Below are 27,091 nucleotides of genomic sequence, written 5' to 3'. Positions count from 1 at the left end.
AGTTGTCATTTCCTTTTCCTCCACCGTTCACCACATACATATCTAAGCTCTGGGATGTTCTGAAAGTGCTTGAGTGGTCTGGCCCAAAACAGGCTGTGGCAGGATGTTTCTCTGCAGGCAATTCCTTTGGGCCTGTAGCTACTTGGCATAGATCATAGAAACTTCCAGGTATAAAACACAAGTTGGAACCATGGAATAGCCATTAATTCCTCTTTCCTTTGCTATGCTTTGTAGTTTTGTTTCAAGTTATGGGGGCAAATTTTGAAAACCTGCACTGTGCTTAGTTCAGAGAAAGATTAATGAGAACCCCCTGTGCAGCTTCATGGACTGCCTCTTGGAGCCAGGCTGTAGAGAAAGCAAGCAAAGGCCTTGCCTATTCTGGGAGAACTATTTATGTATTACCAAGAAATTGGCATGGAAATAATTTTGTAAGTTCTGGTCAGCAAGTTTCTTTTTAATAGAAATTATGAAAAGCATGATAAATCTTAAGAGTGTTTTTTCTTTAAATCCCACAAAGTTCTATATGTGTGTAATGACAGCAGAGTGACAGATATTCACAGCACTCCCACATTCCTCGCCCAGTGCAATTAATTATACAATTTCTGTTCCACCCTCACAACATTTGTTCTTTCCTTTTCTTAGCTAGCTGCAGACAGAAAAATCTGTGCCAGCGCAAGTCTAAATCTGGTCCATCATATTCAAAGAGAATTGTAAGTCTTGAAGCTATACAAAAATGGATTCTCCTATGTCAAAGTAGCAGAAGTCTGCTGCAGTTGAGACTATTATGTTTTAACAGTCCTATTCTCACAAAGCTGTTACGACAGAAAAAGAGTAGTCTCTCTTTCCATGTCATTAAGGAGATGCAGCCAATTAGAAATACTGTTACAGGTAGTACTGGTAGTATCCTGCTATGGGATGGAAAGGAAAGTTGTGACTGGCTTTACCTATCAGATTTGGTGATTTCTGATCTATAATAATTGCAATTAATGTTTAGAAGTGTTTAATGTTAGCAATATGAATGTTGTTTGCTTTTACTGTGGTCCTAAATCTTTTGTCTTAAATACCTTATAAATGTGGGGTTTTTTTTGCCTAGCTAAAGTCTTCTAAACATTGGCATTTGATGTACAGAGACTGCTTGACATCTGAAAAATGTTTCTTTATAAATACTGTTTTTAGCATCAAGTAATAAGTACTGTCTAATTTCATTTTAAGAGCATCTATCTTAAACCATTATTCAGATTGGAGAAGAAAATTCTAGACTACTGGTAGTTGTTGAATATTTCCGTTACTTAGCAGTGAAACAATTCTGAAATGCAGAAGACTTAATTTACTATGCTTATGCAAAGTATGAGAACTCTCAAGTTTCGTATACGTGTTATTTCAGGCAACTGTTCTTTTGAAAAATGCACAGAAGTCTGAGCTTCATTCTTTAAATAAACACCATTAGACTGAAGCTGGATGAAAGCTGATGTGGAGACCCAACTGAAATTCATTAAAAAAAAATTTTCTTTATGATGACCCATGATGGAGTGAAGAAGAAAAAAAGTTTTTTTTAAATTAACCTAAATAGCTGAAAAGATTGTTTCATGTTGAATGACATTTTCTGAATTAAAAGGAAGCATTTTGTTTAGAAAAATTCGAATCAATTTTTAAAAAAGACATTTTATTTAAAAAGTCATGAAAATGTTTAAAATACTTAATTTGAAAAAGTGAATGAAAAGTTGTCAAAATCTTAAAAAATTTCAAGAAAGAAGTTGTTTGCCAAGCTTGCAAATTTATGTATAGTTTAAATACAGATCTATTCTTTCCATAATTATTCATCTGAAAATTTTCAGTAAGCTCTGACCAAGACTTCCTTCCATAATAAGCAAGAAGGGTCAGTATTATGATTCCCAGTCCAGAGTGATAAAAATATGGAGCAGTTTCCCTAAAATATAAGGTTGTATGAAAAATTTTATATGTGCTATTTTTTATTTGCTTTGGCTTTTGAATTTTCATCATATTTACAACACTGTCATGGTTATATTTGAAGCCTTCAGGACTGAAATGTCTTTTTGTAAATGGAAGCTGCTAGTCCTCTGCATAATTGTTTTCTGACAGAAGCCGGGAAAAACAAAAGAAAACCAAGAAACGTCAATCAAAAAGAAAAATCTGAGCAGAAGAATCCTGCTCTGTGGATTCATCATAGAAACTCATTTTAGAAAATAATCATTGAATTTCTAAAATGCTTTTGAAAAACTCCCTTATTGTTCAGGCCACTGAAACAGACAAAAAATTGAAATTTTTTTTCTATTATGCAGCAGTAATAAATTTTTATTCATGAAATTTTGCAGTTTATTTGAAAGTGAATTTGAGTCTGTGCTAGTTATGATTGTTTCTTAGACTCCAAGATGGCTTTTAGAAATGCTTATAGAAGAGATCTAAGGTTTGCATTTTTATTGCTTGACTGACTCATTAACTCTTGTTTTTTCCCTTACTGATGTGGTAAGGCTTTCTTCAAACTACTAACTAAATCATGTTTTTAAGGTAGATGTATAAAAAAGTATCTGATAATTATTGATTTGGAATAATTACATAGGCCATGCATATTGTGTTCTTGTGGTTTTAAAGTATCAAAGTTTACATGATTGCTTGGTGGGAAAGTCTCATTTCTACTGACAGAAGAAAGCAAAGCATGCATTGTGGGGGGGAAAGATATTCAAAATATTTGAAGGTAGGCAGGATGGATTGATTCCATCTGGTTGATTTGTAGTTTCTTTGCCAAACTTCAGGGATAAACCATGGATATATCATTACTATGACTGTTGTTTGATGTGAACTCCTCTCCTGGTTCAATATTTTTTCCTTGCAAAAATTTGTAAAATATATGAGGTGCCCTGAAAACTGAGGTTATTTAATGACACAAATAAGGGTAGCTTTGGATTTTTGAGTGTTTATTCAAGTATAATTCCTGAAGCTCTAGCTGACAGATATATTAAGAGGTTTCCATACAGAAAGTCCAAATACTAGAACTCTGAGCTATGATGGAGAATCATACTAATATGATGCATTTAAAGGCTAACAATCTCTTTGACTTAAAAGAAGAGTACTAGCCACTTGCATACATAAGCAGGTCTTAGTGTTCTTAAAAGGATAAATACTGCCTTCAAATTTTCACATCAATAAAAACTTACATCTCAAACAGGTTTACGATAACATCTTGTCCATCTATATTGGAATATGTATGCTATATAGCAATAGTTTTGTTGAAAAAATGTTGGAATTCCTTTTGAGTATCCTAGAATATTCACATAAGCCCGGTTGCTAATGTAAGCTGTATGTGCACAAATTGATTCCTATCCACCGATAGCCTAGCTCAAAACACAGGGAGTCAGTAGTCATCGTTCTATGGACTTTTTAAAAACAGTCTTCATGAGGATAAGTTTAAAATAGCTTAAAACATAATCAGCCAGACTAAAATGTACTCAAAGGTGCAGATGGAGATATTCCAATGTATTCTATGAGGTTTCTGTGATACTTTTTACTTGGGAATTTACTTTTCAGGTGAATTGTTACTTTTACCTGCCTCCTTGCTTTTTTCATCTCAATATTCATGTAGTGAATAATGTAATAGGAAAGTGGTTTCTCATTTTCTTTTTCCTTTTCTTTTTAGCTTTCTTACACCAAAATTTCAGCCATATTTCTATTCTAAGGCTAGGTGAACTAATGACGGAAAACAGTATTTTGTTGTCATCGAAAGGAATCTTGCAATCTCTTTCACAAGGACTGATTATTTTTCTAATAGAAACTGTTCTTAATGCAAAAATTTTAAGCATCTATTCCTACCCAACTTTCATTGTTTAAAAAAAACTACCCAAGAATTACATCAGAAAGTCTGTATGCACTAAAGCAAAATGTCATTTAGTTTAGAGTCACTCCATAACCACTGTGTTGACTGGTTATTGTTATCTACAAACTTTCTGAATTTAAACTTAATACAGTGAAAAATTCTTAAAGTGCTACTATAGTTTTGGTTCTGTTTACTTTGCAGTGTGTGTCTCTCCTTGTCATTGCCTTTGTGTGTCTTGCTGATTCACTTATTCGTGATAATCATTCAGTATTATTTCTGTATTCTTTGAAAATTTGATTTGTGTTTATGCACTAAATTCCTGCACTAAAAATGTCATTTTTTGTGGTCATAAATACTCCGTATGTTAGTAGATTTAAGGTTGAAAATTGCTACATACAGAGTAGTTTTGAAGTTAAATTTATTGGGAGCATTGAAGTTTACATAAGTAACTAAAAAGATGATGAGATTTTAAGAAAAGATAAGAATTACTGATAAATAGAAATAGGGCTGTGAGAATATGAAATAAGCTTGATAACTTGCATTTTAATATGCAAAATTTTACCTCTTAATATTCTAATTTCTTAATAATCATTATTAAAAACTTACATTTGTATGCCATTAGCTGAGTATGCACCTAAGAAGTTGCAAATATTGACAGTTTAGCTTCACTTATTTATTAAAACAGTGCCATTTAATGACACAGCAGATTCGAGGTATCTAACTGTACAGCATTCCACCACTGACAATACCTTTTTTTCCATTTTGCAATAACTGATGAAAGATATGATTTTAAAAGTTTTTTTAGGATTTTGCATTTTTCATTCAGTTGAAATTTAACTTATTGTTACAAACTGACAACTTTAGATATAATTGTGCTAAACATGAAGGTAATACCAAATGAATTAAGGAATCCTAAGGGTTCTATAGAGTGTGATATTGCAGAATATTCATTAATACAAAATGTCTGGTGCCATGCATTTAAGTCATCTAAATCATACTGACAGAATTCCTGCAGCTAAAGGTCTTCTGATTTGGACCATGAGGCTGTTCAGGAGTTCATATTTCTGTTAAATTCAGTATGCTGTGTAGACTGTAGTGAACAGAGAGAAAACTAGAAGTAAAATTCATATGCAAATAAAAATATAATCTGAAATGAACACTATTAACCACAGTAATTTAGAATTATTATTTAGGTTCCAACCTTTAAATGGGAAAAATGCTTTTTGACTGTGTTGAATAGGGAGTGCAAGATTTCTCTTGTGAACAGAGAAGGACCTCTGTGCTCGGATGTAGTACAGATATTTTAGCACCATTTACAGTGTTTTGAGAAACCTTCAAGTCTAAAAGAACAGTAAGATGAAATAGGAATATTACTGTTGTTCACTGTCAGATTTATTACTTCTGAAACTCTTCTTTGTCGTATCTATGGAGTAGAGTCTGTCGTAAGTTTAGATTTATATATTTGAGTAGTGTGAAGTTGTTGGTGCTGTATTGTATAATGCAATAAGACTGCTTTTTTCTGTTGAGGGCACTTTTTGTTTAATTCAGCTCTTTCTGTTATATCTCCTTTGCTTGCATCTGACCTTTATTTATGTTGATTTTTTGCTTCATTTTTTCATTTACCATGCTGTTCAGTTTTTGGATGCCAGGAGAACAAAGGTTTGTCCACTATTTGCAGTCAATTTCTTTTTTAAAAATCCAGTATTGCTCATTGTGTATTTTTGTTTGCTTGTTAGAGATACAGTAATCCTGTTTACTAAACATATTCATAGCATTAGTTACCCACCTCCCCCCAAAAACCAACACCCCCCCTTTCAATTACAGTGAGTGCTTTGATTAACTTTATAAACCAACAGTACTGTTGAGCACCATGCAGAGCAGAATTACCTTTTAGTCTATGAAGTAATTTAGAAAACATGGAATACTGAGTCTTTCAGCTTTGTAGGCACATATCAAGTGTACTAATGGATGTGTCACTGCCTAGTGTTTGGGTTTGTTGGTTTGACTTTCTTTACTTTTAATTTTATCTGTAACTGACACTATTTTGTGTGTGTTTGCTTCCATTTGTTTATATTTTCTAGAATCACTTGAAAAACATCATTACAGATATTTTGTCACATGCATTTGCTATTTTATAAGGTCATTTGGTATACTTTCATCATTGATTCTAATGAACTTTTGTAACAGTAAAAAATGAAAGCTTAATCAAAGACAAATCCTACATTCAGATCCTAAATTGATTTTTCTTTTCTTTTTTTTGTTGCAGCATCTGCAAATGACAATCCAGGCACTTCAGGATGAGCTTAGAACCCAGAGAGACCTTAACCATCTTCTCCAGCAAGAAAGTGGAAACCGAGGAGCTGAGCATTTCACCATTGAGCTCACAGAGGAGAATTTTCGAAGACTTCAAGCAGAACATGATAGACAGGCTAAAGAACTCTTCCTCTTGAGAAAAACTCTGGAAGAAATGGAGCTGAGGATTGAAACACAAAAGCAAACACTAAATGCTAGAGATGAATCGATAAAAAAGCTTTTGGAAATGTTGCAGAGTAAAGGTTTACCATCCAAAGGAATGGAAGATGACAATGAGAGAACTCGAAGGATGGCAGAGGCTGAATCTCAGGTTAATCATTTAGAAGTGATTTTAGACCAGAAGGAGAAGGAAAACATACATCTTAGAGAGGTAAGGAAAACTAACTAATCTTATTTATTTAAAAGATATTGTCAAAGTACTTTCTACAGTTTTAGAAATATTCTTTAGAGTATTTGAGTATTGTCTTTTTCTGCTTTCATTTATCTTTAAGCCCCCCCCCCCCAATAAACCTGAAGTGTTTGTTTTAAGTCCAAAGGAAATACACATCCAGATTATACGACCTTTGAAAGCAGATATAGAAATTATGGAAGAAAAGTAATTAGGTATCATTTGGGGTTTACTGTCTTTGACAGTGTTGCTTTGTGTACTTTCTGGATTCTTTTTATTTTGTCAAATCAACTGAGTTGATAAATCAAGATGATTAGAACTATCAAGGAGAGAATTAACAACTGCTACTGCTGCAAACTAAATAGCTGTGACTGCATGCTATTTTTGCATTTGATTTTATACCCCTTGTATTTGAAATGACCATTGTAAAATGTTTTGCCTTCCATATGCACATACACAGAAGCCTTTGTGTATTCCTAATGTATTTTTGTGTGGTGCCTGTACTTTTTTTGTTAAATATGCCACATAAGATTGCCACATTACAATGCTGGGGTGATGGCTACGCTGTACTTTGAGAGATGCTTACTTTGGCCTCAAGCCCACCTTCACCAGCTGCCCATATTACTTGCCGATGCATCTTTGGGACTGGATTTTGGACGATCAAATTAATACACCTGAAAGAAAATCTGGCCTGGTGCTGGGCCCATCTGCCCCTCTGCATCCCAGCAGTCCATCAGCATTATCATGTGAGCAGTGCTAGGCAAACAAGACAGCCTGGGTCTTCCTCAGAAGCACCTTATTGCTTCCTGCTAATAGGAGTGAAAATGGCAGGCAGGTTGAGTTCAAGCTGCCCACAATAAGGGGAATAAGCACAAACAAGTCTGTTCCTTAGAAGTTCAGGAACACAGTAGTCTGATTGAACTTCTGGTCTGGTAAAACACCAATTTGCCTGACAGGTCAAAACATGAACAAAATTAGTACAGGAACATGGAAAACTTTTGTCAGACTCTTGTGTGTCACTGTAGGTATAAATGCGAGAGGTTAAGAATAGCTTTTTACACCTACAGAATGTGGACAAAAATATCTTTTCTTTGCCATGGAGTAATTGTTGTGGATTTAATTTACAGCTACTTTGTTAGTGGAAAAGAATTTTTAAACCCAGATGAAAGCCTTCTTTTAGTTTTCTTCCTTTTTCTTTTCTTCCTCTAAACAAAGGTATGTATTGAAAACTCAGTAGTATCTGGGGCACCATCTGAAGCTTGGAACCATTGGAAAATTTGCATCATACATTTGAGTAAAGTTTGTTGTATACACATTTTTTTTTCTCATGAAGGTGTGTATCCTGAATCTTTTCTCAGGCAAGAGCTCTCATTAACTGGTGACATCACTTTTTAATGAAGTTTGAAAGTCCATGGATCCTGAAAGGAGTCGAATAAAGAATTAATGATACTGAGTCTGTGATAAGGAAGCTTTTAAGTGAAGTTCTGTAAGATAGCAGTAAAGTTTCTAGATTTAGATCTGCTATTCTCAGAGTGGTACATACTGTTCGTTTTAACAATGGATGACCTGTTATCTATTATTTTTGTACTGTAACTGTCTGCATCTGACCTATAGCACCAGTATCACAGAGCTTTGTGAATCCTAATTTGGAAATATATTGGACATGAAGTTCAAAATTAGCAGACTAGTGAAGGTCTGTAATGGCCTTGCAAGAACAGTGAAAGAAATAAAAGTAAATGGAGGTTGAAAAGTAGACAAAATGTAAGCCTCTGAGGAAAGTCCTTCGGCATGCAATTTATTGGTAAGGTTGAAAGGAGATCCTACTGCTACTTGTAGACTGTTCATGTTTTCCTGATGCATATACTGAATTAGTTGTGTATTTCAGAGCTCCCACTGTTTACCTGCAGGAGGCCAGGAAAAAATTTTTTCCCTCCGTGGATATGTTGTGGATAAAGAGGTTGTCTTTACTCTGGAGTGTTACAAGTGTAGAACGGGGAATGCTGAAGTTCCTATTGATGACATGTTCAAGGTTTAATAATTTACTATGTTTGTTGGCAGGAATGTATTTCCCCGTTGTGTCAGACTGGCAGAAACTATTTATGAATTTGGGATTTTTACTGAGTTCCCTTGCTTACTGTAGGAATCCAAGTCTATTGGTGAAGTTCTCTGTCTCTCCAGCTGCCTTCCTGGGGCACGTTATTTGTAGCTTTTGATTTTTTTTTTCCATGCAGATTTAAAGTTTGTTATTGGGGGCCTGGAAGTATGGGTGTGTGAACTGTTGGGAACTGTTTACTGGATGCCTGCCAGTTATTCCAGGAATCTGGATTTGGTCATTCAAGTATGCTCTTCTTGGCAAATGTTCTGATGTTCAAATTTGGTCTTTTGCTGTCTTGTGATGGAAAGTTATCTGCATGCTTTGAAGGGGTATCAGATGTCAGATATTCTGTATATTTTTATGTATTTTTTTAAAACACAGAATGGAACAACTTTTGATCTTCATGTGTAGCTTGGTGAGTCCTTATTATTCCACGGTGCTCATCTGAATTGCTGTCATGGCAGGTAGGCTTTATCTACCTAGCGCACTTTTCCATCATGATAAAACAGGAATTACTGTGTAGAATCTTTGTAGTAGTCTTCTTAGTGGACCAATATTTAGCTAGTGATTATGGGTTTTCATCCTAACTGTGTAAATGACCTTGCAGAGATACTGGATTTCGTTTTTCCCCAAGAATGCTTTAAAACTAATCTGAAACTAGGATACATTTATAACTAATTCTATTCATGAATAATTCAGCATTCACTCAAATTTTGTTATTTCTTCTGTATCTTTAACAAAATACTTCTGGTTTTGGTTCTTCTAAAATATTATAATTTCGGTCTGTAGGGTTCATGCATTGAGCATATTTCTGAGAAATTAGTGTATTGTCTTTACATTTTGTTTAATCAAATCCTGAAAGCTTGTTCCTGTTTTTAAATTAGTTTTCCTATTTGACTTTCTGAAATTGCACTTGAGTGAGGTTAAGGAAGATAAACTTTTTTTGCAGCAGCAAGTTAAGTTACTCAACTAGCAGTTTTCTAGTGTGTCATTTGACCCATACAATGATAGATTCTTTTATAATCTCTAGAGAAGAGTGCTATCTATGAAGAAAAATCTGAACATGGAGGAAATGAGGGTGAATGTGAAAATATAATTAAAGACTACAGATATTTGGTCTCAGCTTTACATTAGAAAGCATTTATAGTTCCACTCCTCTTCCCATATGCTATGCTATTTAACATAAAAACACTTTCAATCTGAGGTTTTTCAGTTGTTGAAATCTAATTGTACCATTCCATTACCTTTTCAATCCTAACTGTATCCAGTTGTCTAACTTTTTTTTTTTTTTTTTTTTTTTTTTTTTTTTTTTTTTTTTAAGAAGTTCACTCTTCAGAAGTGAGAGAAAGGATACCTGTTATGGTTTGCTGAGCTTCTGAAAATATTTTCCCTTAACTCAACCATACCATTCTCTCCTAGGCAGTTCATAGCTTAGTCCTTTAAAATAATGCCACAGCTGGAATTCATCGTCTTTTTGGTTCAGTCTCGTTCCTTTAGATTGATGGAAGCAAGCAGAGATCTCTGCAACGTGATGGAACAGGAAGTAAAAGGATGAGAAGCAGAAGAAATTAATTTTGTTTATTAATAATCACTGGTGGGTGGAACTTTGACTGAACCAGAGAACTAAGTTAACATGCTGTGAGAGAAACAGAAGCAACTGTCTGTGAAATGTTGACAACTAAGGACATTCTCTTCTACACACCCTGAGACGTCCATTGGCCATCAATTATATCCCCTTGACATCAAACAGACCTTCAGGTTTTTTTTCTTCCTATAGGCCTTCCCACAACCCTACTTCTATTTTGCTCCTACAGTAGCATATCTTATTGAGAGGAGTGTTGTAGAGGTGTCTAAAGCTTGTTCTTCAGGATTCCCTATGGCTGCTAGATTTCAAGAGCATCTAGCATAACTGCATTCACCTCAAGGTGTTTTCATCTATGAAAGGTGTCTTCATCTCTGAAGGCCTCGACAGTCTCAAAGACTTTGTTCTTCAGCCGTTTGTAGGCTGAATTCTCTGACATAACCTACATATATAGTAAATACTCAAATATTTTGATTGTACTATCCTCAGTCCTTACTAGATTTACGTGTGGTGAGTGTTTTTGCCCTGCCAAGAAAGTGCAGTTGCTGAGAAAGGTGCATCTCAAAGTAAACCTTCAAAGCATAATTTTTAGATAAGGGAAATGGGCAACTTTAGGCATCCAATAGGAAAAGGCCAAATTAATCCTATCTACACAAAATGGACATCCTTAGAAAAAGACTTGCCCATAAGCTGGAAATGTGTTGGACTTTGTGTGACTCACTAGGTATGATTATCAATTAATGAACTATGACCTTAGCCTTTCCCTAATATTCCTTAAAATAATGTTAGCCCTGAAAGGTGTCTGTTGGACTCTTGATTTTTTCATCACACAAACTTGTTTTAAGTATTAAAGTATTAAGTATTGAAGTATTCTGTTTTAAAATGCTAGGTACATATTAACATCTCTATAGTATCATCTTTTGGTTATATCCTTTTTCCCTTAAACAGACCATGCCCCTTTACCTTGTGTTTTCCCAGACTTCAGCTGATACTGTGTTCATCTCTGCCGTGTAGTTTCACGCTCTGAATACAATGCTCTTTTGAATACAATAATGCTTTTCAGAGAGAGAAGCATTGTGCTACAGAAAGGGAACGAGCTCCTCATCCTGACCTAGTGGGCAGCCATGGGCTGAAAGGAACCATAAAAACTCACTTCACCTCAAACCCACTGGAGTCCATAAAAAGGAGGGCACACTAAGCCAGCCAGATGACTCTGTAGGGAAAGGATGTAGATTATCAGCCAGATTTCAGAGGCTGCTGAGGGGGGTGTAGGCAGCTGGAGCTAATTAAATGCAGCTGACCACACTTAGTCGCAGCACCTTGAAAGAGGGGTGAAATTCAGCCAGACTGAAGAGTTCTGAGGGACTGTAGGGCTGCAGTAGACTGTTACACTGCAGAAGGGTGTTGTTTCACAGAGGCAAACTTGTCATAATACGTTTACTCAAGTTTTTTGTTTGATGCTACAGGATGAGGAGAAACATCTGTGACAGAATATGTAAAAATGCACCTTTTGGATAACTAGGAATTGAGGGTAAGTGAAGGGGGTTACTTCTTTGCCATGAATAAAGGGCTTGTGTACATAGGGAAGAAAGGTTTTAGGAAGGGCAAATTGAGGCCTATTACACAAGAAGAGGAGGAGACATCAGCTGAAGTTCGAGTCCTGCTCTTCTGTTACAGGAATGGCAAAGAATGTCAGTGTAGTTAAGATTCATTAAAATAAACATGTTTTGAAATATATGCTATGCAAAACTGATTTTTATTGATAATACACTTGATAAAATTGGATTGGATTCCCTTCCATGTATTTAGGAATTTCAAATATATTTTTGATTATTTTTGTTACTGTTTTTCAATGGTAGCTGGATTTCAGTGGTATTTTCTTGGAGAAAATGGTACAGTAATTGCTCTGATGTGAACATTATGTGTATCTTGTGCGGAACAATGTGATCTTTGCAAATAAATACATGGAAGGAAAAAAAAAAAGGCATTCTTGGGCCTGGCAGTCTCCCTGGAAGCACATTTATGGTTGAAAATCTGTCTTGAAGCTGTAATGTCTTACAATGGCATGCTTTACATTCAGAATTAAGTATCATGAAGATCACTAAACATACATTCCTATCATAGAAGGCAACATGCCTGCCTTACAGTTCTTAAATTGGTTATCACATCTCTTTTCTAGAATTTTAAACAAATGTTTTTTTCTCTAGTAGGTTCTGTAGGTAATATTGTGTTTTATCATGTGGAAATCTAGCACAGATGTTCGGCATTACTTTTTTTTTAAATGTAGTGACCACACATTATTTACCCTAAGTACCATTAAGTATTTTTTTATTATTGCTATTAAAAACTTGCCTTAGGCAAAGTCCCACTAAATCTCTAGTAAAGTCAAATGTTAAAATTCCAGCAAGTATTTTTATTATGTATACATATACATATAATATACACACCCTTTCTACATAACATACAATTTCACTAAAATGGAACCTGAGATCATATAGGATTTTATATGCACATTTTAACTCTTATCTTGCATGTATTCTTAAAATAATGTTGTTGCACGTGGTTTAAAGCTATAGCTTTTTATGTTTAGTAGAAAGAAGAAGAACACAGCTTCTTTATTGTAATTTAAAGTACACTTTTAAACTTCCAAGAATTTTTAAAAACTTGCTCTATGTTTGAACTCAGCTTGGTAAAATAATGAAGGCTGCTGATAGGACTTGAACTGCCATCATGAATTAGTTATTGCATGTTTTTAAAGTTATTAATGGAGCAAAGTTCCTTCTTCCACTGTGAATAGAACAGATGCCTTGCAGACTTTTGGTGTTTACTGTAAATGTCTTACACTGGAGCCAGTAGTAATTTACTAAGGAAATGCTTTATCGACACCAAACATTTCTTCCCTAAAGTTAGTTATATAGATTAACAACCATTCTAGACTGAACCTCTTTATTAGGCTCATTAGTGCCTCCTTCCTTTTATTCCCCCTGGCTTGGCTCAAAATATTAATCTAATCACTTGTTGCAAGAGTACTTTCTATTTAAAAAAAAAAAAAAGAAAAAAAGAAAAAAAAAGTTGAAGCAAGAATTTTAACCTCCTCCCCTCCTTTTTTTATATGATTTTTAATATCTTGGCTTTACATAACTTGTACCAAAGACCCTCATTAAGACAATTACTTTCTATTAAAATATCAAGAGTATTATGTGTGTTTTTAAGGTGGCCTCTTAAGTATATAGGAGGACTTTGCAATACTGCTAGTCAGACCAGACATGAAAAAAGTAGACAGAACCTGATTAGGCTCCAGAGAACAGTAACTGCTTCTAACATAGCACATTCAGATTTTGCTATGCCCCGTGATATTCTTGCCAGGGTGCTTGGTTGCAATAGTTTTTACAGGTCCATGTAGAGAATTAGAAAGCTTTCTTCATTTAGGAATCAGTTTCTTTAAAGACACACTCACTCTCCAAGACAACATAACCACTAGTTTGGAACCTGGAATATAAGAAAACTGCCAGTTTGAAACTGTATTAAATGTTTGGGAGGAGTAAGTAAAGAAATTATCCTAGGTGGAGATACAGAAATCAGTGATTCACAAATAAGCTGTTTTTATACCTTCCAATATGTGGAGGTGATAAATGTGTTGACCCTGCCAGCATTCCTGGAAGGTGCATCCTTTAGAAGGTAATCTGGGGACTGTCTTGATTTGCTGTAAAACTAATATCGTCCCCAGATGTGGAAATAATATCTTTGCAGGGCTGTTTGCCCAGTTCACACACGTTTTGGGAGTTGCAGGCTGCATATAAGCATCTTAGAGACTAGCCAATAACAAAGCAGAGAAAAATGATCACCTCTAACCTCCATTTGTTTTCCATGGTAGGTTTCTTTCCTTTCATCTTCTCTCCATTATCTTTTTAAGTCTCTGTTCTGTGATCACACTGCTACTTGTCTCTGTGGCAAAAAACTAATTACTCCGTTCTGTAATGAAATTAATTTCTCAGTTTTTCCTTAGCTTTGTTCATATGAGTGACAATAGCTTATGTGGCTCTCAGTTCTGACATAACGGTGTGTTTCCACAGAAAGAATAAGAGCTGAACGTGAGGGGAGGTTGTTATGCTTGAATTCCTGTGTGCTCAACACAAGATGACATACCCACAGAGAGCAGTTTTAGCCCTGGAAGGGATTGCCTAGAGATGTTGAGGAAGCTCCGTTCTTGGAGATAATCAAAAATTAATTGGCAAAGACCCTGAGGACCCTCATCTAACTGAAGTTAGCTTTGCTATGAGCAGAGGGTTGAACCAGATGATTTCCAGAAGGCTCTTTCAATCTGAATGTTTCTTTTGACTGTATGATCCCAATGTAGGTAAAAGCAGTATCATCTGGTCATGAATAATAGCACAATCTAGTATGTGATTGGGATGCTGTAATAACATTAATGTTTGTCCATTGAGAGTCTTGTATTGTTATAAAGTCAGTGAAATGGTGAGCTTCCAGATGTTTAATCTAGATATTGCAGGAATTTTGACAGCTCATTGATCATTTCTTTTTTTCTAAGATGATATGGTGTTTGCATAATGGTGTCAAAATAATTTCTATCTTAATTTTCTAGTCACTTTTCTAGCACTGCTTTTTTCTATGTTATTTTGCTTTTTAATTCCGCAATGTCAGTGTATGTTTGAAATTGTACTTTTGTAGCTACCTATTTAGCACCTAATGGGTTTCTTCAGTACAAAGACAGTGTTATGATTGGTTAACCATACCTTCAAGCAGCTATGTCATTTAAAACATCTGTCTTAAGGATACTAGGCTTAGTATGAATATAGTGTTCCTATAAGAATGTTAGGTTGTTTTTTTTTTAATCAACACAGTTCTATTCTATTGAAGTGGAAATTTGATTCTACTTTCACTTAGCTGTTGGTGAATGAATAGAACTGGATTTATAAAAACAGGGAAATGCTTGTATGTCCATTTCTAGGGCCCACCTGAGGGGCCCTTTGGTCTGAATATTAGGGTGGTCTTCCTGACTATTATTCCTCCCTCTTTAAATTGAACCCTTTTTTGTTGGGTCTTCTGCCAGTTGCTCTAATTCAGAGGAAGGATTCCTTGAAAAGTATGAATGAATGTGTGGAGAAGGCTCTGGTTGAAGGAAACGGGGTGAAGGAATGGAGGCAGATATGGCTGCCAAGAAACAGTGACCCCATTCTGTCAAGTCTCAGCCAGTGCCCTGGGAATATTTTGTAACTATCTTAATATTAGATCAAAATCTCTCAAACTATGGTTCATTGTGAATAAAACTAGCTACAAAATCTTTACAGGTAGGTCCTGAATGATTTGAGGTTGGATACCATTCAGCTTTTGAGTGCAATGAGTTCCGGTATTTAGCTTTTTTCTTTTTCTGCTCTGCTGCATAAGGAAAGAAGGTTTCTCTGCTATCTCTGTTGTGAAATTAGTGACCAGTTCCAACGAAGCTGGAGCATTTTAACTCTGAACGTTGTTTGGTCTATGCATAGAGAGCTGTAAGTTAGAGGCTTCAGAAGAGGAAAGAGTCTAATATGAGTATGTGTGTGCAACAGCACCTCTTTTTTTTTTGACCTGCCAGTCAGCTTGTGTGTAGCTTAGCAAGATGCATAAGCATGTGATGCCCTTTCTCAGACAGGAAGTTGGGCTCATGAAGCAGAGCCCTGGGGTGTTGGTAAATGTGTCTAGGGAAACATTGGGAGTAAAGCAGAAGGGAAAGGGGAGTGTTGATGTGAGGAGATACAAGATAAAGAACATAAATCCCTCAGAATTTATGCTCATGGCACAGCTTGCTATGCTTACAAATGCATTTGAAAATCATTTAGTCATATTACCTGTTATCTTCAATATTTATTTTTATTTTATAATTTAATAATCCTGTTCCCATTGGCTAATCCATGGCTAAGGCTTCTTAAAATGGTCATTAAAAAAGCAAAAAGCTTGGCTACTAAAAAGGGAACTGATTGAAAGAAGTTATGCATCTCCTTAGTTGCTCTGCAAAATGTAACACCTGAAAACCGTTATCTGCTAAAAGCTGTGCTTGCTAATCACTTGATCCTGGTGCTATGTTAGTCATATAATCTATAAGGAAAATAAATGGAGGAAAAAGAAGTATCACTGAAGATTAAAAAATAAACACAGAAGTCATAACAAAACACCAAACTATTTAAGACAGTTTTAGTGTCTAAAAAAATAGTGATTACCTTAGATTTCATTGGGATTGGTCAACACAAAATTAAGGAAATACTTCACAGAAAAGCATGCATCTTCCACAGCTTCAATACTCTCTGTATAAGAAACATCATTCTGTCCACTGATCTGCATTGACCATAATTTACTTTTAGTGAATTATCTCTAAATATCTTTCCTAACATAATACCTCTCTTTTATAGATGAGGGAAAGAAGTATGAAGTAAGTCAGTAAACTGCTCAGGACTTCACTGAAAATCAGTTGTGAAGCAAGGGGAAGGATCCTCACAAGTTCCACGTCCATTCTCCGAGCACTGTGTGTTCCCCTGGGTGGTTATTCATTTTACTCCACTATGCAAGTGGAACTACATATTAAACATTTTGTTTAAAACATGATCTAGCCTTCTGGAAGCTGATGCAAGCAACTGTGATCAAATTATGTTAAGGAGACGACTGTGAAAAGAAAAACTGTAGAAAAAGAGCATTACTGATATTTGTGTGGATAGTTGGCCCTGTGTACAAGGGTTTTTGAATATTAATTTGAGATCAGCTCAGTGCTTGGGGTTGAAGACTTGCCATTAGTTTTGAGATTTCTACTAGCACAAGCACTGCCCCTTGCGAGCACAGGCCCTGTTTTAAGCCAGGCCGACCTTTTGAGCTAGAACTGGTTATCAGACCAGTTCTACCACAGTGCAAAGCAGTCAGCATTTTGTGTATTTTGAAAATTCAGGGGAATCTATTCAATTCCACATGTGGGCAAGTGCATACCTCACTAACATTTGATATTTACCTGTTGTATCGCAAGCTCTCTCTTGAGGGGAAGATCTAATATTCTGAAATCAGACCATTGCTTTCCATTTTACTTCTGCCTATTTACTGTCTCTCAGATCATGCTGGCAGTTTTCTAATAGAAGTGTAGACTTGGTTACGTAGTATAGATGTAGGTACTAAACTGTTCTTTGTCTAAAAAATTTAAAGATGAGATCAAAGAATTAAGGTTCCTCAGTGAAGTAGGTTCTCATTCATGTGCTGAATTATTTTTCATACTACTTTAACCAATAAATGTTGGACATAAGTCACATCCCTTTCATCTTCTCTTTACACTGGACACGTATGAAAAACGTGTCCCACTCATGCTTCCTCCTGCCTGCATTTCGTTTTGAGTTACAATTGACTGAGTCTATGAATTTTTTTTTTTCCCCATGCCCCCCCCCTTTGGGGCATGAGTTGCTGGACAGTGTTTGGAAGCAGGATGTGAGATGGTGTTAGTTAATGATCTCTTCTCCCATGGCACATGCTGTCTTCCTATTTAGAAATATTACAAAGATTTAAAGAACATACTACTAAGCAAGCATTAGAATAACGGTCATGGGTGCATTTACTATGATTTAAAATTACTGAACTTCACCCAGCAGACATAAGGAATTGGAAATGTACTTAAAAGGTAAACCTCAAACCTGAACAAACTTTTATTTTTGTTACAGGTATATTGTCTTATCACATCCCAGAAGGAAAATCTGTCTGAAAAATTATTCTGTATCATCCTTTTTATATGAAAGCTACTGCTTGATCTATTTATGATCCATATTGCTTTCACACCGTATGAGCATTTCCGGAAGAATGTTAGAAGAATATGCTGAGAACCTGAATAGTTTCAGCATTATGGCTAGAGTTGCTGTAAATTGGCAGCTCTTTTGCCTGAAGAGAAGAAATAAGCAGAGGAGGACATTATTCTCCCCCATCATCTTGCAAGAAAACCCTAAAACTATAGAAGAAAATTAATACTTTCTAAAATAATAGATTGAAGAACACTCAATGTTTTTCTGAATCCTTTTTGCCTACCTACCTCCAACCAAGAGCAGAGGAAGATTAGCAAACCCCATTTTTTGTTGTTGTTAAGGCTGGTATTTTCTGAACTCTACAAAAAACCCCCTGTTATTTCCAGCACATCACAGATTTTAACTAAGTTGAGAAAGCGGACATTGAGAGTCAAATCTATTAGCAAGATTTGTGTTATGAGTCATGCAGCCTTTTATGAAGACCAAAAAGACAGGTATCTGAAGTCACGTAAGGCTGGCTTCATTAAAACCTCAAGAGGCTAATTTGCCACCAAGCAAAGATGATATGTTTGTATTTATCTACTTTTACCTACCTATCTATATTTTACCCCCTGTGCATGGATGTAAAGCCAGGAGAAGAAAATATATTTTATGGCTTCTTTAAAATACAACCCCCTAAAAAGGAAATACTGCTTTTCATTTACTGAAGTACATTCTTCCTTAAACTCTATGCAGCAAAGTGAATTTTGTCTTTGTATTTGCCTGGCCTATCTCAGTAATACCAGTGGAGAAGTACTATAGGTAGTAAATATGCCTAATAATGTAAACTCTTTCTGAAGTTTCACCTGCAATTAAGTTTGGAAGTGGAATGGTAGGAAGGAATGTTAGGAAAGTGGAATGCTAAATTGAACCATTTAAACAAGACTTCTGATTTAATAAACAGATGCAACCTTGTTGTTGAAACAATCTGACTCCTTCAGAGAGTATATACAGCCTTCGATCTAGTGGAACAGGAATTTAGCTGGTCACTAATTATTAACTAGTCATATCCTAACTTTATAGAATACTTATTGTCTTGTGAGACAGTCTTAAAGAAAGGCCAACATATTCTGTTGATGATTTGACCCTAATAGTCTGATATGATTACAGAGCTCTCAAAGAATACGTCAATTTGCAGGTGTAATATTTGGCAATGAATCTAAACATATCCTATTTCAGCATAAAGATTTGGTTTAGAATCCTGATGATCCACCAAAATATGGATACATCTGAAAATACTGAGGGCCAGATCCTATTTGTGTTTTTCCATGAGTCATCCAAATGAGGTCAGTGGGGTTAGCTGAGTGATTTAAGGTGGTGAATAGGATTAGATTTAAATGAGTGAATGGATCCCAACCTGTGAGAAGTACAACTGCTTGGTTACACACAGCAGAAGGAAGTAGTTCACTGTAGCTTTTCTGCAGATGGAACTGGCTTCTTCACCTGCTTGGCTTGTCTCGACTTAGCAGAACATATGTACTTGGTGGTGAATCATCACATTTGCAGGAAAAGTCTTTCAGTTGCTTTTCAGATTATTTTTCTTCTATTTGAAACAAAGTAAAAAAACCCCTTTTTATTAAGCTGTATATGTATAATGAATATATTTAAAATAGTTACTGGTTCTGTGTGTTTTTGTGATCATTGCTTTCAGGATTAAGGACAGTATTTCTATTTGGGACCTTGCCCACCTTGCTATGGTTCCTTCCACTTTGATATAGAAGAGCCAAGCAACATTCCTGCTGGTTGGAAATAAATAAAAAATAGATGTGATCCAGGAAACGACATGTGATTCAGACATATTTCTCTAACTGCTGTAAGAGGACCATATCTTCAGTACCCTGATATGGAGTGTTCTGAATCAGCAGTTTTTCTAGGGTGTAGAAAGTCAAAACTGTAGTGTTTCCTGCTCTATAGACTCAGGAAATGCAAGGGACATACCCGGTATGTTCCTTATTGCTCTACTCTTAAGGTATTTTTCTTGAACTTAAATTTTTTAAATACAAAGTTTGTATTCCGTCCTATACACTGATGATATTGGAAGATTTTGTACATAGTTCTACTGACCTAATTCAGGAGAAGAAAAATAATCTAGTAATTGACATATAGAAAAATGCTTACCCAGTTTGCTGTTGCTATACTTGGTAATTGCAAGCCGGTTCTTTCTAGTGGTGTGTCTGCTGGCTACTGTCTTCCTCTGGTAACAAAATTCTTATGCTGCCATTGCTCTGCTGTGCTGGCAATCTGATTCCTAATTCACAAGAAATTCTTGTTTGAAGTGAAAGTGTTCCAAATGGGGATAGCCCTTGCTAAAGTAAAAGTGTGTGTTATTAAAGGGACTGTGCTTCGCACACTTTTCCTTAAAAATCTGTATTTGCAGAACACATTCTTTCTCTCTGTTAATACTATCGTGTATTTCTTTGGTCACAAAGCTTTAATCAGCTTTGGTTCTTGACATCCTTTATTCCTCTGAATATAACTTCTTTACACAAATATGTGGATCTTAGATTTTAGTTTTGTAGTGGTGATTTTAAACTAAATGATGCAGCTTCCTTTCCTCTGGCTTATTATTTGACTCAAAAATAAGTATTGAAAAAGCATGTCCTCTTAATACATGATCTTTAGAAGGAGAAGCTGAGTAATTTCTCATTTAGTGATATCTTTTCAGCAAATTTTTGCAAGTGATAAGTTAATTATGTTTCTACTTTTTCTTCATTTGGCAAAATTTTTAAAAGGTTTACTAAGAGAAGCAGTGGTATTCAGATGCTGAATATGAGAGAGTATAGTGTTTACTAGATACCTGAAATTATTAGAAAAAATTGTGGTGTTTGTGTTCTTATTTTGCCACATAACCTTTTGTGGCTATTAGTAATTTACTGATGTTATTTTAAGGTTGAAGGTAAATTATACTGAGTTCAGGTTTCTCTTTTTCAAGTGAAATTGCCTGGTCATAGATGCATGAAAAACATAAGAATTAGCACCTGTTTTGCAGGATGACTTTTGACTAGAAAAAATAGTTTGTTAATCAAGTGATGCATTTGTTTGTGGCAGCTGTATATATAGCTGTATGGTTCAAATAGTTTAGCTGTAGCTTTCTTTAAAGTATGATACCTGATGCTTCTTCACTAGTCTTTGTCAACACATCCCACTTGTGCCATATTGAAATGAAGAAGGAAAGATGCATTGTTTCTGCTGTGCTTCCAAAGCATGAATCAATTCTGTAAGCTCATAGATCTGACTAATATGGAAGAGCTTTTTGTCATTTCTTTGTGTTAAATGAACAAATAGATGATGGTATGTTATGGAAGTATGAAAAGGAAGTAGAAATTACTATGAAGACATGGGGAAACATGATGTATTCTGTTTTCATACATCTTCTCAGGGAGGTAAAATTACAATGTGGTAGCCCAGGAATAAATGTTATTTTTTGATTTGCTTGCGTTTTCATGCTCTTTCCTTGTTTAAGTTAAGAGTTTGTTTATAGTCTACTGTCATGCAACTTGCTAATGAGAGAATTTTTTTTTTTTTACCTGCACTTCTGATCCTGCAAGCATATCCTTCTTTCAAGATGATTGTGTAAACTATTGATCAGGACCTAACTGTATAGTTTGTTTAAAAGCAAGGACATGAAAAAAGTATCATCTGAATCCATCCCTAATACTTCCTTTTTGAATTACAATGGGAACGTGATAGACGAGACCTTGTTAAAACTTGAGTACAGCTGTACATATGCTTATGTGAATAGTCCCAGTGGATGTTGTACGAAATTGTGTAGCACAGGGAATTATATTAATTAAAGATCTAAACTCTCATCTCCTTATATCACTAACCAGTTACCACAGATTGAGCTTGGTAGTGATAACTGAGAGAAGTTAGCCGTGTACTTTATTACAGCCAAGATGGATGCTGCTTATTTCCTTAATGCCCTCCTTTCCTAAACCCTGCTTCGCCATTTACGTACAACTTGCTTTGTTTCCTCTAGAATAGTTAGACTTCTGCAGACCTACATTTTCACGCGTATGCACCATCATACATCTTGCATCTTTGTAAAGATATGAGCTTCCAGAGGTATAAAAATACATTTGGCATTGGAGGTCGTAGACACTCAAATTATGCCCTTGTAATTTACACAACGCCCTATGGGTTACTGTGACTTTCAAGTGAGCTACGATAATCTACAATAAGCTCAGCCCGTTAGGGATGACAAGCTTTGTCATTCCACATTTTCAAATGTAGTATCTTCTCTAAACAATATGGAAACATGATTTAATCAAAAATTAGTCAGTATGTAACTATCTGTTCAAATCATTCATGTAAAATATAGGGGTTTTTTGGTCACTAGATGGCACTCTTGAATGAAGATTGGTTTTTATTCACCTGGCTTGCATCCCTTTCCCAGATGATTCCTCTAGATTAGTTATTTTCATCACTCTTTTTACAATGATATAATGAATTAAAAGGAGGAATACCTTCATTTAATGACAATAGCATAACACTTTTACAGAGATTTTATAGCAGCCTGTAAACTGAATGGAGTTTGGAATAGTTGCAGCTAAGAATTAAGGCAAAGATAGTAAAAGGACTAGTGAAGCACTGTACACAACAGGTAAAATCTGGACTTCAGTCCTAATGTATTAGTCAAGGTTTGTAATTTACTTTAATTTACTAAAGTAAGGGAGCAAACTAAGAAGTCATCTTCTGCTTTTTAGTGTATTGTAGTTTCCCTAGGATATGTGTTGTCACATACCTCAACTTTGTGGAAACACCTCTACGCTGGAACGTGGGAGATGGACAGTGGAGAATATCTCAAGTCACACTGACATGCCCTGCTGCATTTCAAGAGAGTCTTGTGATACTTAGCTCACTCAAAAGTTTCCCTGCCGTTGAGAATGAGATGTTAGTGTACAGCTATAATGAAGAAGCCAAAGGCAGCACATATGTGGCATATAGTTTGTGATGCCTTTTCAATCTGCTGGCATGGAAGATCCTATATAGATGTAGCCTTCGTGAATTTATGGAATGGTTTCTGTAATTAATTCAATGTATAAGTAAAGTGTCTTGCATTAGACAGTAAGACTGTCTAAATGTCGTCAAGTTATTAGATTTCTTTATCAAATTTATTTCTTTCACCAGATTTAAAAAACCCTCTAATTTTCTTATTAGTTTTGGTGGAATTGTAAATCTAAATCTCCTATTCAAAATTTAATATCTCATGTGCAGTGACTGCTGTTCTTCTGTTGTCTTTGTTCAGTAGATAGTACTTAAAATATTGTGTTCCTTGAGAAGATATAGTTGGGACTCATTCAAAACACCAAAAAAGCTGCATCGTTTCTATTTAAACAAAAATGTACAAATGAAGGTTCTTTTACAGGCTACAGAACAAGCCTTTGTACCGTTTTTTTTTTTTTTTTTTTTTTTTTTTAAGTTTTCAAGTAATTAAATTTTTAAACAATATGACACCGATAGCATAGAATATATGCAAGACACGAAGAATTTGGGAACCAGATTGTGTAAGAGAAACAAAACATGTCGAGTGACTAGTGAGTATTGCACAAAAAAAAAAAAAAAGAATAAGAAACTGCCAGGTTTGCTTGTAACCTTGCACCATTGAGATTTTTTGGCCTGGCTGCTAGACATTGAAATAAATTTTGTGTTTCTTAACACATTGCTTTGCTTTGTAACTTTTTCAGTACTTCACTTTGTCTTTAGTACAGGAAGCCCCACAGGATTCTGTAGTGTGATTAAAAAAAAAAAAAAAAAAAACAACAAAAAAACAAAACTTGTCCAAACATGAGAAAGGTAAATAATATGCAGGTATACATATCTGCATTTTGTCTACTATTGCTGCTGTTGTTAAAAGCCTTTCCAGTTTTTCTGTTACAGAAACATGAAGAGTATTCCTCAGACCTGGATCTGTCACATTTTGTGTGCAAGATAGAATAGCATGTTAAGCAGGTTTATTTCCATTTCTCACTTGTACCTTCCATCTAGCATACTGAGGCCATTTAAGGGCCTTTGTTGTCTACGGTGGGAGAGGGTAAACATTGAACTTGTGCACTGTCAAAATTGTGAGGAAAAATAATGTACTCTGGGAAAGCTTTATATACTTTGCCAAATCCTACCTTGCTGGTCCTACAACTACAGTTGCTCGGATGATTTACAATAGTATGGATATAGGCCATTTCAGAGAAAACCAGGAAAATATGTTATGTTCTGGAGCAATATGAATAGCAATTTGCATTGTGCCTCAGACTTGTTTGTTTGTTTGTTTGTAACAGTGTCCATCAAGGAAAGATGACACTAGTTTACAGTGATTCAGAAAAGATGAATAGGTGGTGCAATTACATCTCTTTGAGAAAAGAGTTTACTATCAAAAGTCTGATAGTTATATTTTAGTTTAAACAGCTTTTATAGTAAAATACAGTTTAATTCTTGTGAGTTGGTTAAGTGTACAGGCAAACTATGACAGCGTATAAGGGAACTATTTATGGTTATTCTGAATGTTAGCAAGCTTTTTGGCAAAATCTTAAGAGCTTCAGTGCTTCACTCGCTTCAGTGCTTCAAAGAGCACTCAGTAGAGCCAGTGTACCTTACGGCTTTGGGTGCTTGTGTGAGAGCAGGGTGCTCTCATGGCTCCAGCATTCCTTGCTTTGGAAGTGATGGTGGAGAATCTACCGTTCAGGAGAACAGTGTCTTCAGTGAAAAACACATGATTCTTCTACATGTTAAATGACTCCCAGGCAACATGTCATTCTTGATGAATTTTGTTTGTCTTCCCCAAATCTGAATATTTCAACTTTTTACATTTTTACAAGTGATTGTGGACATGTTGGATAGATGAGAACACCCAATACACTGCCTGCTCTATTGTTGTTTTGTTGTCCTCTATTAAATGTCATCTACTCAAATGTCATCTGTCATCAATTAATAAATGTCATCTATTAAACATCTATTTTGATGAAATACTGTAAGAATTACAGTATCCTAGGGAATTACCAGATAATTGCTGTGGTTTTCTTTCTTCACTTTTTTCTAACATAGGAGATGCCTGTGGAAATTTTTGTAGCTTGACCTAACAACATAATGGTGAACCAACCTGTGTTGGATATATATATATATATGTGTGTGTGTGTGTGTTTTTTTTTTGCTTGTTTTGTTGGGCACATACTTTCCACAATTGACTTTTTGTTTTCATAGAGCACTCTCAGGAGAGCTTTGTCACAGAAGAAGTGGAATCTGTATTCTGTTTGTGTGCTGGAGAAAAGTGTATCCTCATAGCACAGCAAGAAGGATTTTTATTGCAGATACATTTATTCCTAGCAGAGAAGTTGGTCTGCTTCAGACCATTGATTGACTGAACACCTGCACATCTTGCAGAGTCAGAACAATCAGTTTGTTCTCAGTTGTTCTTGACTATCTTGGAGAAAGTCATTTTTAGCGCTTAACTTGAAAAAAGCATATTTTCACATAGGAGTACATCTGGCAGACAAAAGATTTTCTGCAATAACAAATCTTGGAAACGGTTATCAATATAACGTTACCCTTCACTCACAGTACTGTTGAGAGGCTGTGCACAGGGCGTCATGAAGGCACAGGATGACTGGCCATAGAAAAAGGAAATCTTACCTAGAGACTGGGAACAGATAAACATACTCCTTCTCTTGTGCATTTTTCATATCTACCTATATCTATCTATATATCTAAAAAGCCCATTTTAACACCAACTCAGATGACAGAGTTTATCAAAACAATAGTGGACTTTAGGATGGTAGGAGAGAACTTAGTTCTGGAAGGATTCCAAATCAGGGCTACTTTGACCATTTCTTTCCACTGAGCGCTGGGGATTTGTTGTCTCTGTTTTCTGAGGTCGCATGTAGTTGGAAGCCTGGTACCACATGCAAAACTTGGCCTTTGATTTCTTTGCCATTTCTTCAGAACAGTTTTCATTCCAACAAAGTCTAAAAATAATGGTTAAAATCCCTCAGAACATCTGGGTGTCTTCTGTCTGATGGAAAAAATATAAATAGAGTTAAAAACTTTCTCTTCTTTTATTCCATTGAAAACAAATTATGAATACATTATTAGTAGACTGGGAATTCCCAGTCTATTAATTTATGGTGGTTGAGCTCCACAGGAATCTTTGTTTCACTTTAACATTGCTGAGCTTTAACAAATGTAAAATGTATTTGAATATTTGCTACAATCTCCTCCTACCAGAATTATTGGGCAGTATGACAGTTTGCACTGCGTAAATAAACAAGTAAGGGAAAGCATAAGCCTAAGCTGTGTAATTATGAATGGAAGCAAGCAGGGTTTGGAATTGGTATATATGTAATCATGTTATTGTATTAGCAATATGCTTATCGGTTATTGAAGTGTATAAAGTGCTGACAGCCTTAGCGGAAGTTTTCCAGGGATGAGAAGCGGAAGAACTAACCTGAAAAACTTAATTTTCCAGTTGTGGGGGATGTCCATCTGTGGATTCATTGCAGACAAGAATATCAGAGTTTTGGGTCTATGGCTCGGCAGAGATCTCTAAGGGATGGTTTTCTGAGTCAGTGGTCAGTTTAACTAATATATGCATTCTTATCATGCAACCTTTGTGGATTGCAAACTGACTAAAGCAGCAGTTCAGCTAGCATCTCCTGCACTGGCAAGTCCTTTGGGTTTCCACGGTTGTTTCAGTTGGCTATAGTGGCCTGGTTCAGCACCCTCTTGAGTCAGATTTCCTGTCTCTGCAGGAGCGATGCATTTGATATCTTCGTCGTCTTTCCTCATATTTAGTAGCATGCTTTTTGGATATTTGCTACAGAAAAGTCGCATTGAGTCAGTTGTAAGGAGGAGTCTACAAAGAACATTTCTTACATCAGAGTGGAAAGACTTTTGTGTGGTTTGAACATTGGCATTTGCCATTGTGACAGCTAAATGTATTTGACCATTTCATCCAGGTAAACATTATTTTTTGTGAACTTGGCAGTCATTAGTGTTTCTAGTCCTTCAATAGACTACTCACCTTAAGGCTGCAGCCAGTCAGTTTGATTTATGAAAGAACTGTGGGAATTTCTTTTCCCACCAGAAGAAAACACCC

At 35.6% G+C, this 27,091-nt stretch overlaps 1 protein-coding gene across 2 annotated transcripts in view; it reads left to right on the top strand.

Moving 5' to 3' along the window:
• Positions 1-27,091, top strand: part of ERC2 (ELKS/RAB6-interacting/CAST family member 2) — a 492,995-nt gene that overhangs the window by 72,570 nt on the left and 393,334 nt on the right. For both annotated transcript variants that reach the window (XM_064518915.1, XM_064518916.1), the window contains exons 3-4: positions 5,465-5,488; positions 6,096-6,512. In XM_064518915.1, the coding sequence (XP_064374985.1) occupies positions 5,465-5,488; positions 6,096-6,512 (441 nt within the window). The remainder of the gene's footprint in view (positions 1-5,464; positions 5,489-6,095; positions 6,513-27,091) is intronic.

The sequence above is a fragment of the Dromaius novaehollandiae genome, chromosome 12, assembly GCF_036370855.1.
Source record: "Dromaius novaehollandiae isolate bDroNov1 chromosome 12, bDroNov1.hap1, whole genome shotgun sequence".
Taxonomy (NCBI): domain Eukaryota; kingdom Metazoa; phylum Chordata; class Aves; order Casuariiformes; family Dromaiidae; genus Dromaius; species Dromaius novaehollandiae.
Note: the sequence above shows the minus strand (reverse complement) of the source record. Positions and strands in the feature narration are given on the sequence as shown.